We start from the raw sequence: 18,142 nt of genomic DNA, 5'->3' as shown, positions 1-18,142 counted from the left end.
CGGTGCGTTGTTGCATTTTTCTTAACCTTTATTCTGTGGACATTTTATACATAAAATTAACATGTACGGCCAGTATGAAAAAAATATAGTATATGTCAACTAAATAATTGTAAATGTTATTGTTTTATTAGAACTATAATAGGACAGGTCTAGGATATAGAAGTGTTTCTCTGAAATGAACAAAGGTACATGGACTCTGGGCTCTACAGGCTTGAAGTGTCTAGGACTCAATGGTTTTGGGCTCTAAAGGTTTTAGGAGGCGGCGTACGATCAGCTCTCCCTTGCTGTTCAGGTAGGTGTCGGCCATGTCTTCCTCATCAGGCAGACCATAGGGAAGCTTCAGTGGTTGGATCCTGAATGGAGGACAAAATGGAGGTGTTGGTCACCTGTATTCATTGCTGGTATTCTGTCCCTTGTTGGCTAACCTTCAGTCAGGTCCAGGAATGGCAGCTAAAGCAAAGTTCCCTCCAGAAGTACATTGACGTGTTTGAGATTTTACATAAGACTATTTCTCATTAAGCCACAGCCTTTTTAATAACACTGACTAAGTGTGCTGTTAATACTGGAGGGCACGGTACCAGTGTTCAGAAGAACAGGTATTTTACACTGTATTGTTAGGAGAATGGAAAAACCACAACCCATAAATGAATGGTTAATTTGTGTATTTATTATGGTATCCTATTAAATTTACTGACATGTTCCCCTCACATTCTCCAAGTTGGGAAGTAGTTAGGGGTATTAATATAATGAATTCTGGTACATTTAATTGGTCATCCTTTTCTGGATCATACATTCAATGGGTAAACATCAACATCACAGAAGCTAAGATATTTAATAAGTAATGAGCTGTCCTACCTCACTAGATGCTTGATGAATTTCAGCTGGCTGTTGACCGAAGGGATATTCTTGTGAATTACAGGTACATTTGCCTGAGTAGAAGATGAACAATGAATAATCACAGCAAAAGCATGTTAGAGACAGGATTGTAAGTCTCATACTACCAAATGCTGAAAGGTCAAAGGGAAGAGGAATCTTAGAATCAACTTCTGGTCTTCAGTAAACACCTTCACAAACTTTACCTTTAGGGTAGTACTGCCCACTACCCAGCTTACCCCAGAGGTGTGACACGATTTAGGTTTATTTTTGTAAAACGGTGCATGGTTTGTGTCACTGTGATTACCTATCAACGGTCAAATAAAATGAATCTTATAGGAGGCCCACCTTCTGCAGGCAGAGTCCCTCTACCATCTTCTTCTCCCAGTACGGCCGGCGCATGGTACTCTTGACCCTCGTCACCACATGCAGCTTATGCGGCTGCTCCGGGTTGCCGCCATACTTCTCATGTTCTTGAGACCACTGGTCCAGTAACTGCAGATATGGGAAGAAAACATACACTGGTCATTGGGTGTTTCAAAATAAAATGTCAATGGACTTTGCTATTAGGTTATGGCCCAACGAGTTAGCAACATTAGGTAAGAAACCTGCTTCCAGTTGAGGCCTTCACTAGATTTAGAATTAATGGGCATGCCCTTGAAGAACTTGCACCAGCCCTTACCTCTTGAGAAATACGCGATTTTGTGAACTTGCTGCGGAATGAAATGAACCAAGGCAGAGGCGTCGTTTCTGTTAAAGCCTAGAAAAAAAGAATATGCACATGAATGAGAGAAAAGTTACATAACACTGGAATTAAATCGGTCCGATTATCCTACAATGTTCCAATAACAAGACATATAACAGATTGCTTAGTTTCCTGCCTGTCTTTAATAACTTTAATAATACCTGAATCGGTGAAGATACGCAAATCCCACGACGCAAGACTGCCATATTTACTCATCTATTGATAGGAGCGCAAAACGCCAAGGTTACAAGGCAAATACCGTCATAGAAGGCCGCCAATAGTGTACTGAATCCTGCAGATCAACAGTGGGTGTAGTTTATCTACGATTTCGTTTTGCATAAAACAGGAAAATTCAGAATACTAGCCGAAATAAAGATTCCAAGTTTCACGTTTAACGCTTATTCCTTCCACCGGAAACGGAAATTGTCAGCATTATAGTCACTTTTAAATATAATCGTACAAATCCTAAACTTCTTCAATATAGTTCCAACATGTCTTTCAATATTGTTAACTCAAAAACATGATTTCAGTAATATACCCGAGTTAAACGCTAAGGGCGGTCACTATGTAATATTTTATGACGATCTCTTTGCGTTGTTTTCACACAAATATTTCATTAGCACGTATTTACATTGATATAAAATTTAGACGTTTTGGCTTCCGTAGATGTGTTGCTTGGGGGAATTATTATTGTTGCGTACCTCTGTAAGGACGAAAGCAATTAAACCCAGTTCTGCAAGTTTTTTATTTTATTTGCCGCCATCTGATTTTTTATTTTGTTAACTATTTTTATGGTTTAGATATGATCTAACCATGTACATTTTAGTCAAGGCCATACAAGTGGGATTGATCTATTGATGTGTTGTATTGCCATTGCAATTGAAGAGATGCCCGGATAAAAACAAAAACACTTTGTATAATAAGCTGAAGTTAAAGCTGTGCTGTGGACCGACTAAAGGGAAGCATGTATGAATTGTAACTGAGAAAATTACGAATATCCACTATCTCGCCAAATCTTAGTTAATTTTACCGGATAGTAAATAATGGCTCAAGTCCCTGGTATGGAGACTTCTGCAATCTCCGTGCTAAAACGGGCAGTGGAGCTGGACCAGACCTCGCGCTTCCAGGAGTCGCTAGTGTGCTACCAGGAGGGGATCCAGCTGCTGATGGACGTGCTTAAAGGTAATAAACCCAACATTTGCTTCTGGGTGTAACAATTGTTTAACTGATCTACTTGTCTGTTCACAGCTGTCAAGGATGATTCAAAGAAAGTCCACTACAGACAGAAAATAAAGGGATACATGGAGCGAGCAGAACAGATCAAAGTTCATGTGAACCAACTAAAAGAAGGTAAAACAGTAGATAGCCGAGTGGTTAGTGTGTTGTTGTGACATTTTACAAAAGGTCACCTGTTCAAATCCTGAGTCAAAAAGGTGAAATGTGTTGTTCAGCCCTTGAGCAGGGCACGTTGGTTTGCCTTTGTTCTACCAGGTCAGTTAACTGAAAACACATTCCCTGTTAAAACCTGGGAGCAGTTAGGGTTAACTGCCTTGCTCGGGCACAGAATTACTCATTTTCACATTTCACCCTGAGGGTTTTGATCTAGCCACATGGGTTACTAGTCATATGCACTAACTGCTAGGATACCTGTCTTTGATAAAAAATACAATTAAAATAAACTCCACTTTGGTGCATAGTAGTCCACATGACATTTATTTTCTTTCTTCTCCATCCTTTCTTTTTTGTCCCTCCTTCCTCTCTGACAGAGGGGAAGTACCATGAGCAGATCAGGATAGCAGAGGATGCTACAGGCTACAGCTACGAGTCTCTGTTCAGGCCCTACATCACTGGGAGCCTCACTGAGGTTTGGGTAGAGGACCCTTACATACGACATGTTCATCAGGTGATTTTGCAGTGAACTTTATTAAACAGATTCCCCAGGTGATGAAGCAAGGTAATGTACTGGGGAGTTATGTATAGAACCGCCCATGAATGAGTAGGTGTGTCCAAACGTTAGACTGGTACTATACACCTCTGGAAAAAAAAATTTGGCGACTACTGCACCTTTTTCTTTCCAAAAAAGTCGAAAAAATGATTTTTTTTTTTGGAAAGGAAAGAAAAAGGTGCAGTGGTCTCTTATTTCTTCCGGAGCTGTATATATTTATGTTTGTTTTAATACTTTATGTATTTCATTTTCAATTTTTTTCCTCCCAAAGTCTAACCCTTTGAATGCATTTCTTGCAAAGTCAGAAATAATGTTGATTTGACATTATTCTATTTGAATGCTGGTTTGGTCATGTGGTGTTTTGACTTTGACCTCTGCCCCCCAGTTGTATAACTTCCTGAGGTTCTGTGAGATGTTGCTGAAGGCCAGCTGTAAGGTGAAGAGGATTCACCTCCTGACCTCTCAGGATGAGGTGACTAACTAACTTAATAACTGACTATAGTATTGTGAGCAAGTACACCTCCTGAACAGAAGAAACCTGCCCCATCACTATAACTACTCCTCTGTCTCACCTCCCCCAACACTATAACTACCCCTCTGTCTCACCACCCCATCACTATAACTACTCCTCTGTCTCACCTCCCCCATCACTATAACTACCCCTCTGTCTCACCTCTCCCATCACTATAACTACCCCTCTGTCTCACCTCCCCCATCACTATAACTACCCCTCTGTCTCACCTCCCCCATCACTATAACTACCCCTCTGTCTCACCTCTCCCATCACTATAACTACCCCTCTGTCTCACCTCCCCCATCACTATAATTACTCCTCTGTCTCACCTCCCCCATCACTATAACTACCTCTCTGTCTCACCTTCCCCATCACTATAATTACCCCTCTGTCTCACCTCCCCCATCACTATAACTACCCCTCTGTCTCACCTTCCCCATCACTATAATTACCCCTCTGTCTCACCTCTCCCATCACTATAACTACCCCTCTGTCTCACCTTCTCCATCACTATAATTACCCCTCTGTCTCACCTCCCCCATCACTATAACTACTCCTCTGTCTCACCTCCCCCATCACTATACCTACCCCTCTGTCTCACCTCCCATCACTATAATTACCCCTCTGTCTCACCTCTCCCATCACTATAACTACCCCTCTGTCTCACCACCCCCATCACTATAACTACCCCTCTGTCTCACCTCTCCCATCACTATAATTACCCCTCTGTCTCACCTCCCATCACTATAATTACCCTTCTGTCTCACCTCTCCCAACACTAAACTCTCCCATCAATATAACTGCCCCTCTGTCTCACCTCTCCTGTCTCTCTGGCAGAGTTCTGAAACCCTAAAACTGGGTCATCTGATGATATCTTATCATTATCATTATCAATCAATGCCATAACTGAGTAAATTTAGAACTGGCTCTATGTATTTTCTCTGTTTTATTATTTACACAGGACTCTAATATGATGCAGCTTCCCTGATACACTCCTGTCTGTGTTGCAGGCAGACAATTCCTCCCAGCAGACCAATGCCCTGTCAGAGCTCCATCAGAGTCTCCAGAGCCAGGGGGTGGGCCTGGACATCCACTACTCCACTTTTCACGACAGGGAGATCAGGTGCATCATCAATTTCTACCAGTCAATTTCCGGAATGCCAGTGGCTTAGCTTGGCAATACTGGCTAGCACTAATGGAAGATGTTGAACGAGGGCCTTCAAGTATCTTATGGCAGAGGGTGAATCATATAATCACTGTGTTATAAACATGATGGTATGGCCGTAATCCCCCTTAGATTGGACAACGGTTGGATCATCAAGATAGGAAGAGGACTGGATTACTTCAAGAAACCGAAGGCAAGAGTTCAACTATGGATCTTTCTCTCCTCTTCAGTCTTCAGTTGATGTCCTCAAAAATAATGACAGATCAAAGATGTGGCATTTATTAAATGGTGCTGCTTGTTCTAATTCAGCATTGAAACAACATTTGTCCTGTTTTCTTCTTTCCTTTTCTCCTTCAGGGTCGGTTCTCAATCGGCTACTGTGACTATGACCTGAGGCAGTGCCAGGAAACCACAGTGGATATCTTCCACAGCAAACACACCAAAACACAATAAAACCGTCTCTATACACCCCAGTGACCATGCCAGCCCAGTGTAATGCTTAATACTTTGCTCCATTTTGAGAGATAGGTGTGGACAAGCACATTGGAGCAGAGACGCTGGTCCCCTCTCCCCTTGTGTGTGCCTATAAAATACGTAACTCGACAATATCGTATGTAACTGCTTACATGTTTCTTTAGACTACATGATCAATCGTCTTTGGGTGTTCCTTGCTATAGCCAAGTACATTCTTAAATTATTTGGACCTGAATGGAGGATCCTAAAGATCGTTGGGTCTTTTCTTAATATTTTCTTTACGTGTATTTTTTTAAATTAAACATGTATGTATTTTCATTAAAAGTTTACATATTTAAAATGCTTAGATATTTTGGTCGTTATTTCATTTCTGTTGTAAAAATACCTGGCGCCATCTATTGGAGACTTCATATAATTACCGTAGAATTAAAAATCAAATAATAATTCACAGAATATTTAGTGAGTAGCCTAAATGTAATCCTTTGGCTTTTAACTTATCAAAATGTATTATTCTTACGTGTGCATCATTTCAACTGGGGCTTTCACCGTTGGATTTGAACGAACGTTTTTTTATATTTCGGTCCTCGAGGATTTGATTGGGCGTCATCTTTTCAGTAGATGAAGGGTTAATACCCTTCAGTTATGACTGTGAGATGGACATTAGGTTGGACGGAGGGGACACGAGTGCACGTCGTGAACTGATGGTGAAACATCTGTGAGCAGCGGTACACGCGCTGGAGTTATAGACTATGACGTTTAGATAATTTCCTTCAACGCCGGACCTTCCGGACCTGGGGTAAAGTAACCTTGCTATAACGACTAGTTTTTCCTTACCAAATTCTATCATTTAATTAACTTTGTCACTCACTGTTGTGCATACCTATTAAAATAGGTAGCATAATAGTTATCCGATTTTAATTTGAGAGTTTGATACGTACCATATATGGTACGTTGTCGTCAAGGTGAGCTAGACATTGACCCCGATTTGCATTATATTATTTAAATAAAGGAATTGTTAAGGCAGAATGAGTTATAATGAAGTTTTAGTTGGCTACGTGGACCATTACTTGTATATAGGGGGTGTTTCATCCTCCACTCTTCATTAGAAAAAAATAGTTTCAGTGAATATCCGAGTTCTTGCAGAGGTTTGGATTAAAATCTATCTATAATCGGCCTTAATCTCGATATGAGCGGTCCTCTGTGTTGAGCAATGAGGAAAATATAATCCTTCGGTCCGGCGGCTTGGCCTCGGATAACGCTCCAAAGCAATGAATGACAGTCATCTTGATCTGCTTCTTAGTCTTGACAGTAATTTATTGGATGGATGGTTTGGTCTGTGCTGCCTTCAGTCTCAGTAAACTAGCATAGATAAACGGTACAGTTAAACGGTACAGTTACCGAAACCACTAAATCACCTTGAAAAAAGGTTTTGATTAGCCTACCACAATGTCAAAATGTGTGAAATTGCTTAGACTTATTCTCAAAAACATTTCTTAATTGATAAGTTAATCTAAAATTATTTATATTTCACTGATCACCTGCAGAACCTAGCAGACCACCTGGAGTCTGCAGAGAAAATGCTAAAAACCATTGGCCTACATCAGATGCAAAATAGGTCATTCTATGTTAGAAGGTGATTTATCATCACTATGCAAGAAAAGCTTATAAGTCCACTTTTCTTACACTGTCATGGTCAGTCAGTCCAGTGGAAGTACTACGAAAATGTCCATTGCTAGATGTCAGGTTGAGTATTATCTGATGAGATGAAAGTACAGTAGACTGCAGAGAGATAGATGATGAATATGGGAAGTGAGAAGTGGTCTGGATGTCCCCGCTGAGACTAGGTCCTGTGAGAGTGGAAAGCGAGATTTACACACCAGACACCCTAAAGCACAGCACAGATATAGTGTATGTTATATTCCTGGACCAAGCTGCTCAACAAATCCCATGGAGACAGAATAGAAATGGCTCAACTCCATGTTGGTTGCAGTGAATTCAGAGGGAAATTCATATTCTATTTTAGAATGCAAGTGGACCCTGCTGGATTTGGATGGGAGAAGAGGGAGGTGTCATCTTTCAGCACGTTGCTTGGACCGCTGATATGGACAGGGCTTTTACAGGCACCGTAGCTGTGACGTTACAAAGGAATTGACTGAACAGTTTATCTCGTTTCAAAGATCAATCATGCAAAACCCACAGCGCCTGAATTGTGCGTGGACATGCAAATCCCGTGCCACCATTTATTGTCCTGGCTATACGCCGAAAGTTGCAGACAATTACATTTCCCATAGGCTCTATTGGATTTCATTTACATCTGACGCGCATGTAGAGGTTAAATCAATAGGCCCTGGCAAATGAGCTGGGAAATGACGTAGTCCAGGTGTCGATGGTTTTAAACTGAGCAGTGAACTTCAAAGTCATCCAAAAGCTTCTCATTGTTAATAGGTAACTACACAGGGCTTTCCCCCAAGTTGTCAACAATCGAGAATAACTTTATTTACAGACACACATACTAGCACACACTATATTGCACCCTCTCTGTATTTGTGACACACACACACACACTTTTTTATGATAGCCCAGTCCAACCTGTCCCATGGTAGTAATGTCCAGTGGCAGTAATGTCAAATAATGATAATGTCTAGTGGTGGTAATTTGTAATGGTGGTAATGTTTAATTGTGGTCATGTCTAGTGGTGGTAATTTGTAATGGTGGCATTGTTTAATGGTGGTAATGTTTAATTGTGGTAATGTCTAGTGGTGGTAATGTTGAGGTTAACTGATGTCATCAGCAGTATTGTCCCCTTTCCAACTGGAGCTTTATTTTCCCTCTCTCCTCGTTTCTGGGCCTAAAATGAGGTTAGTGTTTCATAAGAAGCTTACCACAATGTGCCACAGTGTGCTACTAATGTAATAGACTCTCTCGTTCTGTCACTCCCTGTCTCCCTCTTTTTGTCTCCCTCGTTCTGTCTCTCTCTTTCTGTCACTCCCTGTCTCTCTTTGTCTCCCTCTTTCTCTCTCTCTCTCTTTCTTTCTCTTTTTCAGTCTCCCTTTTTGTCTCTCTTGCTGTCTCTCACTCTGCATATTCTGACCCCAGGAGAAGACAGGAGGGAGAGAAGGAGAAGAGGAGTGGGAGAGAAGGAGAAGAGGAGTGGGAGAGAAGGAGAAGAGGAGTGGGAGAGGAGGATGGAGGGAGGGATTTCTACTGGGCAGTACGGGTGTCTGCTAGTATAGGGTGAGTAAACAGCCGTTATTGTCGCTGGGGAGATTTAGTTTAGCAACAGTTAAGTGTGCCTTTAAACCAAGGTGCGTAATACCAAGTGTGCTGCTGCAGAATGTGTTTGTGCTTGTGTTATCAATGTGAACACAGTGCATGTTTGAACACTGCTCGTAGATAACTGCTGTGACATGGGACCAGGGACGTTGGAAGTTCGTGGTTAATCTGGGGGTTTTGTGTGTGGGATTATGTGGCTGTGAAATCATACAGGGATCTCCATGCAATGTTGGTAATCCTGCAGATTATTTCCTGTTTCTGGTGCTGCTGTTCCCTGGGCTGATTGGATGATTCTCTGGAGAACGGCACTGTTTCTTTAGACACCATTTTCTCTCTGGGGTCATGTGGCACTGCTAGTCGTGCTACATCTGAATTTACCTCTTTACGCACGGACTGTGTTCAGCGTCTTCCAGGTTGTGTTGAATTGCAACTATTTCCAAAAGGATACTGTGGTGGTTAATTGAGACAGCCATAAAAGTGTAATGTTTCTGACTTAACCCATATATCAAGTCAGTCAGAAGACTCTTTAGGTTTGGTCTTATAGGAACTCAGAATCAGGCTGAATATTGCTCCAGTTATCAGTCTCTGGGGACATTGTGTAGACATCAATACTTTACAACCGAGCTGTGTGTGCGTGTGTGTGTGTGTGTGTGGTACCGGTGATAAACTTGCCCTTTTCCACATGTTAGTGTTCCATTTATCGGCCATCTGTAAGTTGTAAACATTGATTGATCCTGGCAGATCTAATGGTGGAAATCTCAACAGGAAGTGTGAATCAGTTTGTGGTTTTAACTGAAATTTACGAGGGGGTTAATACAATCGAGAGGGAAGTTCAGGAGTCAGAAATCCAGTTGAAACTTTCAAGGTGGAAATATCAGACTTCTGAAAACCTCTTAAATGTCCTGCAACAATGATCCGATGAAGGTCCTCTGTCTGTTTGGCGAAGGAATGTGCTCCTTGGTCATTGTCTTGACTGGGTGAAGGTGAAGGTTGTAGATTAAGTACCAATAAACCTTTGAGCTTGGGTGGAGCGTTTGGCAGCCTCCTGTTTAGGTGTTAGTTATCACAATGTGTCAACAAGAATGGCTGGACAGCACTGAGTTTAATCTTAAACTCCGTGGTAGAAAGTACATTCTGTCTAAAATACAGCGTCTTCACTTCTGTCTTTCGTCTCTGACGTCTGGCGTCTCTCGCTAGCTGCTTCCGTGGGCCCGTCTGTCTCGCTGGTTTGTGGGTTTTTCCACCCCTTTCTCTCTGCTTCTCCTGCATGTTGGATTTTAGGTTGGTGAGAGGAAGGAGCAATGGAGTCTTTTGCCGGAGATGGGGAGGGCAGTGCCGATGACATTGCAGGTGAGACCCTGGAAAAACTGTGTGTAGAATTGACTGCTAACGTAAAGGAAACACAACATAACATGACAGACAGAGCACTGGGACACTGTGAGCCGCCAGAACAGCTTCAGTGCACCTTGCAATTGATTCTCTGAGCGTCTGGAACTTCATTGGAGGGATGCAAAAGCATTTTTCTATCGATCGGTCTAGGGACTGAGAAAGCCATAGCGTATTGTGAAACATCAGTAAGTTAAGTAGCATGAGGAGTTTGAAATGTATCTGTGGCAGTGGAGGTGTGTGGTAGTATGAATGCATCTGGACACTGGTTGTCATGACCACAGCTTGTCTCCTTTAGGGAGGAGCAAGTCCAAGCTGAAGACCCTGAAAACACGTCTGTTTGGAAAGACCAAGACGGACACCAAACTGAGCCAGTCAGCCAGTGACATCACGGAGGAGGAGGAAACGGCTGAGAACCTGTGAGTGTGCTATGAGTGTTTCCTCCAGGACAGCGGTTCCAAAAGCAGCCATGCTTCTGTTAAGTCAAGCCTCTAATGGCCAGTAGAGGGTGCTGTTTTCACCCATATCTCCACTACTGTGCCTGTAGGACGATGCCCCTGTGTCCACCATGGATTACAACAGATATCAATCTTCATTCAGACTGCAAGGTTTTAATGGCTGGCTGGTGGGTTGAACGCAGGGAGAATGTGTGTAGTGTCCTAATGACATAAACGGTTAGGTTGTAATAAGTGTGCCATGTGAATAATGCCACGCCAACTGTTGCATTCTGGGTTCAGCCAGTCAGATTGCAGATGTCTACTTTTCATCCCTGGTTTGTTTCCGGCTGCTGGGATCTGTAGTCCAAATGAAGGTCAGAAAGTTCCTTCTGAACTGCTGGGCATCTCCCTGTCCTCCACCAGGTGTTCAGGGACGTTGGGATCACGGGCGTTGTCGCACGACAGTATCTTCCTGGCCGACCTGGATGGCCGTTGTCCTGAGCAGCCTAGAGTTCTCTCTGAGGAGAACTCCCCAGGCCGAATCAAAGAACTCCAGGTGAGTCGGAATTCCCCTGAGAACTGTCTGTAGAAAGAGCCAACCCCCTTTTAGAAAGGAGTCTCATACTTCATAGTGAACCCAGTGGATCCACAGTCGTCTAAGTCAGGCTGTAAATGATCCACCGAGCAGATCTCCAGGTAGGTTTCCACAGCTCTATGATGTGTCATTGGCCAGATGAAGCTCCAGCAGCAGAAGCTGCATCTAGGCCCATCCCCACTGGTTCTGCCAATCAAACGCCCTAAAGACCTAGGGAACAGCTCGGAGAATGACACTCCTCTGCACTGCCCTTCCGAAATGTCCGTGGATGAAAAAACAATCCCCCCGGCCACATCTTACAAGGTATGTCATACATCCACTTGCTGCCTCAAACCTCCAATTTCAGCTCCATTAAACCAATGAGTTGGCATGTAACGGTTTATGTATATTCCAGTAGTATGATACTTAAACATTCCCACCTCCTCAGCCTCTGTCCGACCACAAAAATCTTCCCCGTTCCTCACCAGTTCCCTTGCTCCCCCAGACACCAAAACCCTCTGAGTTTAGCAGAAGCCAGAAGTGAGGAGGAAGAGCAAGTCATACCACTTCCTGTTTTTGATCTCAGCCACTGTATCACTCGTTATTAAACGCTGAGTCATTGTATGTGTTTATCCTGTGTTTTTCTGTCCACAGGATTCCTCCAAACCCTTATCCCGTCCCATCTCCGCTATGCCCAAACCTCCTGTTACCAGTTTGGTGCCCCTCACCCCGTTTGCCCCCGTCTCTGACACCTTCCATGCGCTCCCTCCCTTGGACTTCAGCACCCCGGCCCAGTTAACCTCCTGCCTGGATAACTCTGCTGCCCGCCACCGCATGTCCGTCAAGCCCAGGAACCAGAGGGCCTGTGCCAAGAACAAACGGCTGAGCACGGTGAGTCCTGCCTGGGAGAGCCGCCGGCACGTGGTGCCCAAGGGTCTGGGGTACACACATACACAGAGTCTAAAAATACTGGATACACGATTGCTCTAAAATCTCTCCCCTGACCCCCAACCCCCTCTTCAGACTGAGACAAGACCACGCTCAGAGAGTCTCATCAACTTTTACTTGACTGAGAAGGATGAAGAGGACAAGGCTGCCATTACTGGGAGAACGCGCTCTCATTCAAATCAGATCCTGAAGACGGAGCAAGAAGGGTCGACTACGCCCACTGCACCTCCAAAGCTGACACCGCTCATGTCGGGTCCCGCAGAGGCTTTAAAATGCCCAAAGACCTCCACAAAAGACCTCCACCTACCCTGCAAGACTTCCCCACATGAGCAGCCCCATCTTGGGGTTTCAAACGACTCCCCTGCCCCTGTCACTGCCCAGCCAACTTCAACTAAAGCTGGAGCTGAACAGCCACAGCCCTCTGAGACCCCAGTCCTGAAAACGTCCCTTGGAGCCCCCGAGCCCCCAGCCCCCCCCCCAAACAAACGGGATGCCCTGAGCAAGAGCCGGATGCCAGACGCAATCCAAAGCATGGAGTTATTGCCCAAAGTTGACCCAGTGGCTTATACACTGCCCACATCCACCCTGGCCTCAGTGGTGGCGCTCAAAACATCCTCTCTGATGAGAAAGCTGGAGACACGGGCCGGAGGTCAGATTACCACAGAGCCCCCTGCTGGCCAGGAGGACCCAGGTCAAACAACGCCACTATCCCCAGAAGACACTCTGAGGCCAGGCACTCGGCCCTGCCTCTTCTCTGTCAACTCTGCCAGGGAGTGGGGGAGACCCAGGACTGGAAGCGCTGGTTTCCTAGGATTGGTGCAGCAGGCCGAGGCCAAAAGAGAGGGAGGGGGGGAGTGGGGAGGGATGAACATGGGACAGGACCTGTGGAGGAACAACGGGGGTGCTAAACCAAAAGAAGAGGTGATGACTCCAGGTGACATGGCAGAGAAAGTCTCAGAAGGGGAGGAGTTGGAGGAGGAGTTGGAGGAGGGTGTGGAAGCGACGGAGGAGACACAGGAAGAGGAGGAAGATGGAAAAACAACATTCGGTGTGAAACTTCGCTCCACCTCTCTCTCTCTGCACATCAGGGCGGAAGCAGCCGCTGGTCTCAAGAAATGTCACGATGCAGAAGTGGGTTCTCCACCCCCGGCCCCTTATAGCCCCGCCTCCAAACCCACTGGGGACACCCCTTCAACCAGGCTGAACTCCATGCCCAAAAACATCAATATGGGCACCTCAGATTCCACCACAACTCTGTTTGCAACCAGGGGCAGAGCCGGTTGTCTCAGAGAAGCAGGTAAGACTCACTTTACACAAATGCTAAATGTTCAGCCATGTGGTTAAAATGGCGAGAAGCTCAGCTATGTGGGTAAATCATTTTCATAAGTCATGCATTTATTGGATAGGGATGTCAGTTCTGGACATTGTCCCTGAGCTACACTTCTACAGAATATACAGTCTTCATTTTATCATGGGTATTGACCAGTAAACAGATATGTTACACATTAATAAGAATGTTAAACTCCATAGGGATGATGAAGCACGTTATTGATTGCTCTGAGCTATCTGTGTGGTTGGGTCAGCTGATCGCTTAGTGGGCAAAAGCATTGAAGGCTACAAAGAGGCTACAAGTCGCTCTGGATAAGAGCACAAGCTAAATGACTCAAATGTACATTTACAACATGTTACTGCACCATGACAGAATCGTGTGTCAATCTTCCTTTCTCCTCGTGTCTCCTCCTGTCTCCTCGTGTCTCCTCCCTCAGATACGGGAAGCTCAGCACAGCCTGCCGCCTTACCTCTCCCTAAAGTGGCCCAAACCCCATCAGCTACCTCAAACGAGGTCAAAACTACCCCTGTCCCACCTGTGGAAGCCCAACCTGCCTCCTCAGCACCTGAGGACCACCCGTCTGGCCCCCAGGCCCTCCCCCAGGCCCTCCCCCAGGCCCTCCCCCAGGCCCTCCCCCAGGCGGCTGTCTCATGGATGAGCAGGGCGTGGGTGAAGACCAGGGACCTTCAGCAGCTTTTTACCAACAGTCTTCCCCGGGAGTTCCCCAGCATGCAGACCCCCTCCCAACAGCAGGCTCCGCCCTCCACGCCACCACCGGCATTGGCTCAGATTGTGGAGCAAACCCAGAAAGTCACACTACTACACACAATGACAGTGGCACCACCACACACTGAGACCGCAGCGCAACCGCAGTCACAGTCCAGAACTGAAATGCCGACTTCTAAACTACTAAAGTCACAGACCGCAGCGCAACCGCAGTCACAGTCCACGACTGAAACGCCGATTTCTAAACTACTAAAGTCACAGACCGCAGCGCAACCGCATTCACAGTCCACGACTGAAACGCCGATTTCTAAACTACTAAAGTCACAGACCGCAGCACAACCACAGTCACAGTCCACGACTGAAACGGCGACTTCTAAACTACTGAAGTCACAGACCGCAGCGCAACCGCAGTCACAGTCCACGACTGAAACGCCGATTTCTAAACTACTAAAGTCACAGACCGCAGCACAACCACAGTCACAGTCCACGACTGAAACGGCGACTTCTAAACTACTGAAGTCACAGACCGCAGCGCAACCGCAGTCACAGTCCACGACTGAAACGCCGATTTCTAAACTACTAAAGTCACAGACCGCAGCGCAACCGCAGTCACAGTCCACGACTGAAACGCCGATTTCTAAACTACTAAAGTCACAGACCGCAGCGCAACCGCAGTCACAGTCCACGACTGAAACGCCGATTTCTAAACTACTAAAGTCACAGACCGCAGCGCAACCGCAGTCACAGTCCACGACTGAAACGCCAACTTCTAAACTACTAAAGTCACAGACCGCAGCGCAACCGCAGTCACAGTCCACGACTGAAACACCAACCTTTAAACTACTAAAATCACAGACCACAGCGCAACCGCAGTCACAGTCCACGACTGAAACGCTGAATTCCAAACTACTCAAGTCACAGACCACAGCGCAACCGCCTCAGACGATGACACTACCACACTCCCAGACCGCAAACCAACCACAGTCGCAGCCCACAACAATACTACTACAGTCACAGACAGCTGCAGTCGCACAGATCACAAAAGTTCAGACCACCAAAACACCACTGACACAGAAGTCAACACTACTGCAGAAAGATGCTGAACCATCAATGCAGGACACAAAACCTTCAACACAGGACACAAAACCTTCCACACAGGACACAAAACCTTCAACACAGGACACAAAACCTTCAACACAGGACACAAAACCTTCAACACAGAACACAAAACCTTCAACACAGGACACAAAACCTTCAACACAGGACACAAAACCTTCAACACAGAACACAAAACCTTCAACACAGGACACAAAACCTTCAACACGGGTGTCAAACCAAACCAGCACTTGGGCAACACAACCAACCACCACTCCACCACAGCCACAATCTACCCAACGTTCTGTGTCTCAAATAACCACGCAGTTTAGCCTACGAGCGACCCAGCCCGCCTTGCGCGCCACCACACCGACTCAAGCCGTGCTCCATTCCTTCCCAGCCGGGGCCACGTTCACAGAGCCTGAGGCTCCGTCGACTCACTCCTCAAGCCCGCGTTCCATCCCCAGCCAGCCTCCCTGGACCACCCGAGGCGTCAACCCTAACCTTCGGCCCCAGCCTGGCCCAGCAACGACTCCAGGCCCAGTCCGAGGCCCGGCAAGAGGCCAGAGGAGCCCTGTCCTCCAGGGGAGGTGTGAGGGGGAAGTGGCGCCAGCTGAGAAGAAGGTGGGCCTGGACAGGCCGGGGACTTTGGAAGAGAGGGCCGCCTTTCTAGAGAAACAGACGGAGTGGAGTCCTCCAGCAGGGAGAAAGGTAACCACACCATCAGAGAATGGGACATTTAGGGCCAATGGGCCGGGTGGGTACTTTCTCAACACACCGTCTGTCGGGAATAGAGATAAATGTAAGTACATTTCCTGCAATTTTAGACCTTATCCACGGAGCAGATAGATAGAGAGAACATGTTGCTGTTCAGTTCAGTCACCCTCTGCCCTCATACAGATGGATCTCAGAAGAACCAAAACCACATCGGAGTCTCAAACCACAGCCGAATCAGCTGCATCTCCCAAAACTACGCCCACACATGTAGCCGCTAAAGTTGCTCAACTCGACAGAAGACCAGGTACAATGATGTTATTTACTTTGGTTGGAATAAAGGCTGAATTGTATGTTATACAGTAACCATTGTGTTCTTTTCAATGCTCATAATAATGGCCTCTTAACGCAGAATCAAGCCCAACCAAAGTGCCAGGCAGGCTAGCAGACCGAGAGGAAAAATGGCTGAGGAAGAACGTGCCATCGTCCTTGTCTCCTTCATCATCCCCTTCGACTTCATCCCCCCTGCAGACCATCACTGATGTGGGCGGGCAGCCATCTTGGATGGAACTGGCCAAGAGGAAGTCAATGGCCTGGAATGACAAGACCATGGACTGATGGAAGGAAAACATTGAGGAAGTTGGGTGAGGGTTGAGGGCAGATGGGATTGGGAAATATACCGGAAATATTCTTTGTAAACTTATTCTGCTTAAAATTCCTCAACTGTAGGTTGTAAGAGTGATGAAAACACAATGAGAGAAACGTAATGGAAATGTAGAGAGAGTGGAAGACAGTGAGATTGTCAGGAAGTCTTAAGTGGAATTTAGTTGACCTCGCAAGCGACTGCTATAAAATCTGCGTACCTTGAATGTGCTGAGTATGTGAACAGATGTCTGTGCTGTATGTTAGTGTTTGGGATTACCATGAAGCAGACTGGTTCTCTGGCTCTGAATTATTATGTTTTCTTGCTCTCAGGGTTTTGATTGAAATGTTTTCTGTCCCAAACTCTGGGGTTGGTGGGAGATGGAACATGTTATTGGCATATTCAGATCGTCCATTAATTGTCACTCAGTAATTTTTAATTGAATAAATGTTTATGTATTTGACTGAATTTGTCCTATTGTTTCACTTCTATATGTTAATGACTAATATTAAATAAATGTAATTTATTATAATATTAACACACATTAACAAGTTATTACAAAATATATTCACGTTTTTCATCTGTTTATATTGGCAAAAAGCCACGCTGGCAGGTGGTTTATGGCAATTATACCATGCCTATCTCATGCCTTATTGCTTAAATATAATATACAGCTCAGAAAAACATAGGGAACACGTATTCATCACAGTATAACACAGTCAATTAACCTTCAGGGATATCAACCTGTCCAGTTAGGAAGCACAACTGATTTAGAATCAATGACACCTGGTTTGGTGGAAATGACAACAGGTGACAACAGGGGCACTGGAGAGGAAAAAGCAAGACAACCCCCAAAAAGGGAATGCTTTTGCAGTTGGTGGCCACAGACAATTGTCCTCTCCGTATCCTCCCTGACTGTTTCTCTAGTTTTGCGTTTTTGCTAGTGTCCTTGTCACTACTGCTAGCATGAGGCGATACCTGCAGCCCATTCAGGTTGCACAGGTAGTCCAGCTACTCCAGGATGGCACATCCATACATGCTGTCGCAAGAAGGTTTGCTATGTCTCCCAGTACAATCTCAAGAGCATGGAGGAGATACCAGGAGACGGGCCATTACACAAGGAGAGCTGGACAGGGCTGATAAAGGGCATCAACTCAGCAGCAGGAGCAGTATCTGTTCCTTTGTGCGAGGAGGAACAGAAGGAGCACTGCCAGAGCCCTACAAAATGACCTCCAGTGGGCTACTGGTGTTCATGTTTCTGACAGAACTGTCACAAACAGACTCCATGAGGGTGGCATGT

The 18,142-nt window shown here is 45.5% G+C and overlaps 3 protein-coding genes across 4 annotated transcripts; 2 read left to right on the top strand and 1 right to left on the bottom strand.

Moving 5' to 3' along the window:
- Positions 1–23: 23 nt before the first annotated feature.
- mrpl30 (mitochondrial ribosomal protein L30) lies at positions 24–2,047 on the bottom strand. 2 transcript variants are annotated; one of them, NM_001303735.1, is given in 5 exon segments: positions 24–353; positions 856–905; positions 1,222–1,368; positions 1,556–1,633; positions 1,780–2,030. In NM_001303735.1, coding segments are annotated over 5 exon segments (453 nt in total). In that variant the 5' UTR covers positions 1,825–2,030; the 3' UTR covers positions 24–220.
- Positions 2,048–2,220: 173 nt separating this feature from the next.
- Positions 2,221–6,017, top strand: mitd1 (MIT, microtubule interacting and transport, domain containing 1). The gene is made up of 7 exons (XM_010880554.4): positions 2,221–2,800; positions 2,867–2,968; positions 3,385–3,521; positions 3,949–4,035; positions 5,088–5,200; positions 5,375–5,435; positions 5,600–6,017. Exons 1-7 carry the CDS (start codon positions 2,662–2,664, stop codon positions 5,693–5,695), a joined length of 735 nt encoding a protein of 244 aa, XP_010878856.2. The 5' UTR covers positions 2,221–2,661; the 3' UTR covers positions 5,696–6,017.
- A 357-nt stretch (positions 6,018–6,374) lies between these two features.
- On the top strand, positions 6,375–17,305 carry cracdla (cracd like a). Its single transcript, XM_034286971.1, has 11 exons — positions 6,375–6,512; positions 8,835–8,950; positions 10,271–10,339; positions 10,674–10,794; positions 11,236–11,368; positions 11,546–11,710; positions 12,041–12,277; positions 12,410–13,631; positions 14,101–16,196; positions 16,386–16,506; positions 16,612–17,305. The coding sequence occupies exons 3-11, from the start codon at positions 10,291–10,293 to the stop codon at positions 16,815–16,817; spliced, it is 4,350 nt and encodes a 1,449-aa protein (XP_034142862.1). The 5' UTR covers positions 6,375–6,512; positions 8,835–8,950; positions 10,271–10,290; the 3' UTR covers positions 16,818–17,305.
- Positions 17,306–18,142: the final 837 nt, after the last annotated feature.

The sequence above is a fragment of the Esox lucius genome, chromosome 16, assembly GCF_011004845.1.
Source record: "Esox lucius isolate fEsoLuc1 chromosome 16, fEsoLuc1.pri, whole genome shotgun sequence".
Taxonomy (NCBI): domain Eukaryota; kingdom Metazoa; phylum Chordata; class Actinopteri; order Esociformes; family Esocidae; genus Esox; species Esox lucius.
This window is presented reverse-complemented; position numbering and strand designations above follow the sequence as displayed.

Coding starts and splice junctions, on each gene's coding strand:
- cracdla (XM_034286971.1), top strand. CDS start 10,291: ATGGAGTCTTTTGCCGGAGATGGGGAGGGCAGTGCCGATGACATTGCA. Junction 10,340..10,673: donor CAGTGCCGATGACATTGCAG/GTGAGACCCTGG, acceptor TGTCTCCTTTAG/GGAGGAGCAAGTCCAAGCTG. Junction 11,711..12,040: donor CCCCGGCCACATCTTACAAG/GTATGTCATACA, acceptor TTCTGTCCACAG/GATTCCTCCAAACCCTTATC.
- mitd1 (XM_010880554.4), top strand. CDS start 2,662: ATGGCTCAAGTCCCTGGTATGGAGACTTCTGCAATCTCCGTGCTAAAA. Junction 2,801..2,866: donor GCTGATGGACGTGCTTAAAG/GTAATAAACCCA, acceptor GTCTGTTCACAG/CTGTCAAGGATGATTCAAAG. Junction 5,436..5,599: donor ATTACTTCAAGAAACCGAAG/GCAAGAGTTCAA, acceptor TTTCTCCTTCAG/GGTCGGTTCTCAATCGGCTA.
- mrpl30 (XM_010880555.3), bottom strand. CDS start 1,824: ATGGCAGTCTTGCGTCGTGGGATTTGCGTATCTTCACCGATTCAG. Junction 1,634..1,779: donor GCGTATCTTCACCGATTCAG/GTATTATTAAAG, acceptor CTTTTTTTCTAG/GCTTTAACAGAAACGACGCC. Junction 930..1,221: donor AGGGACTCTGCCTGCAGAAG/GTGGGCCTCCTA, acceptor TCTTCTACTCAG/GCAAATGTACCTGTAATTCA.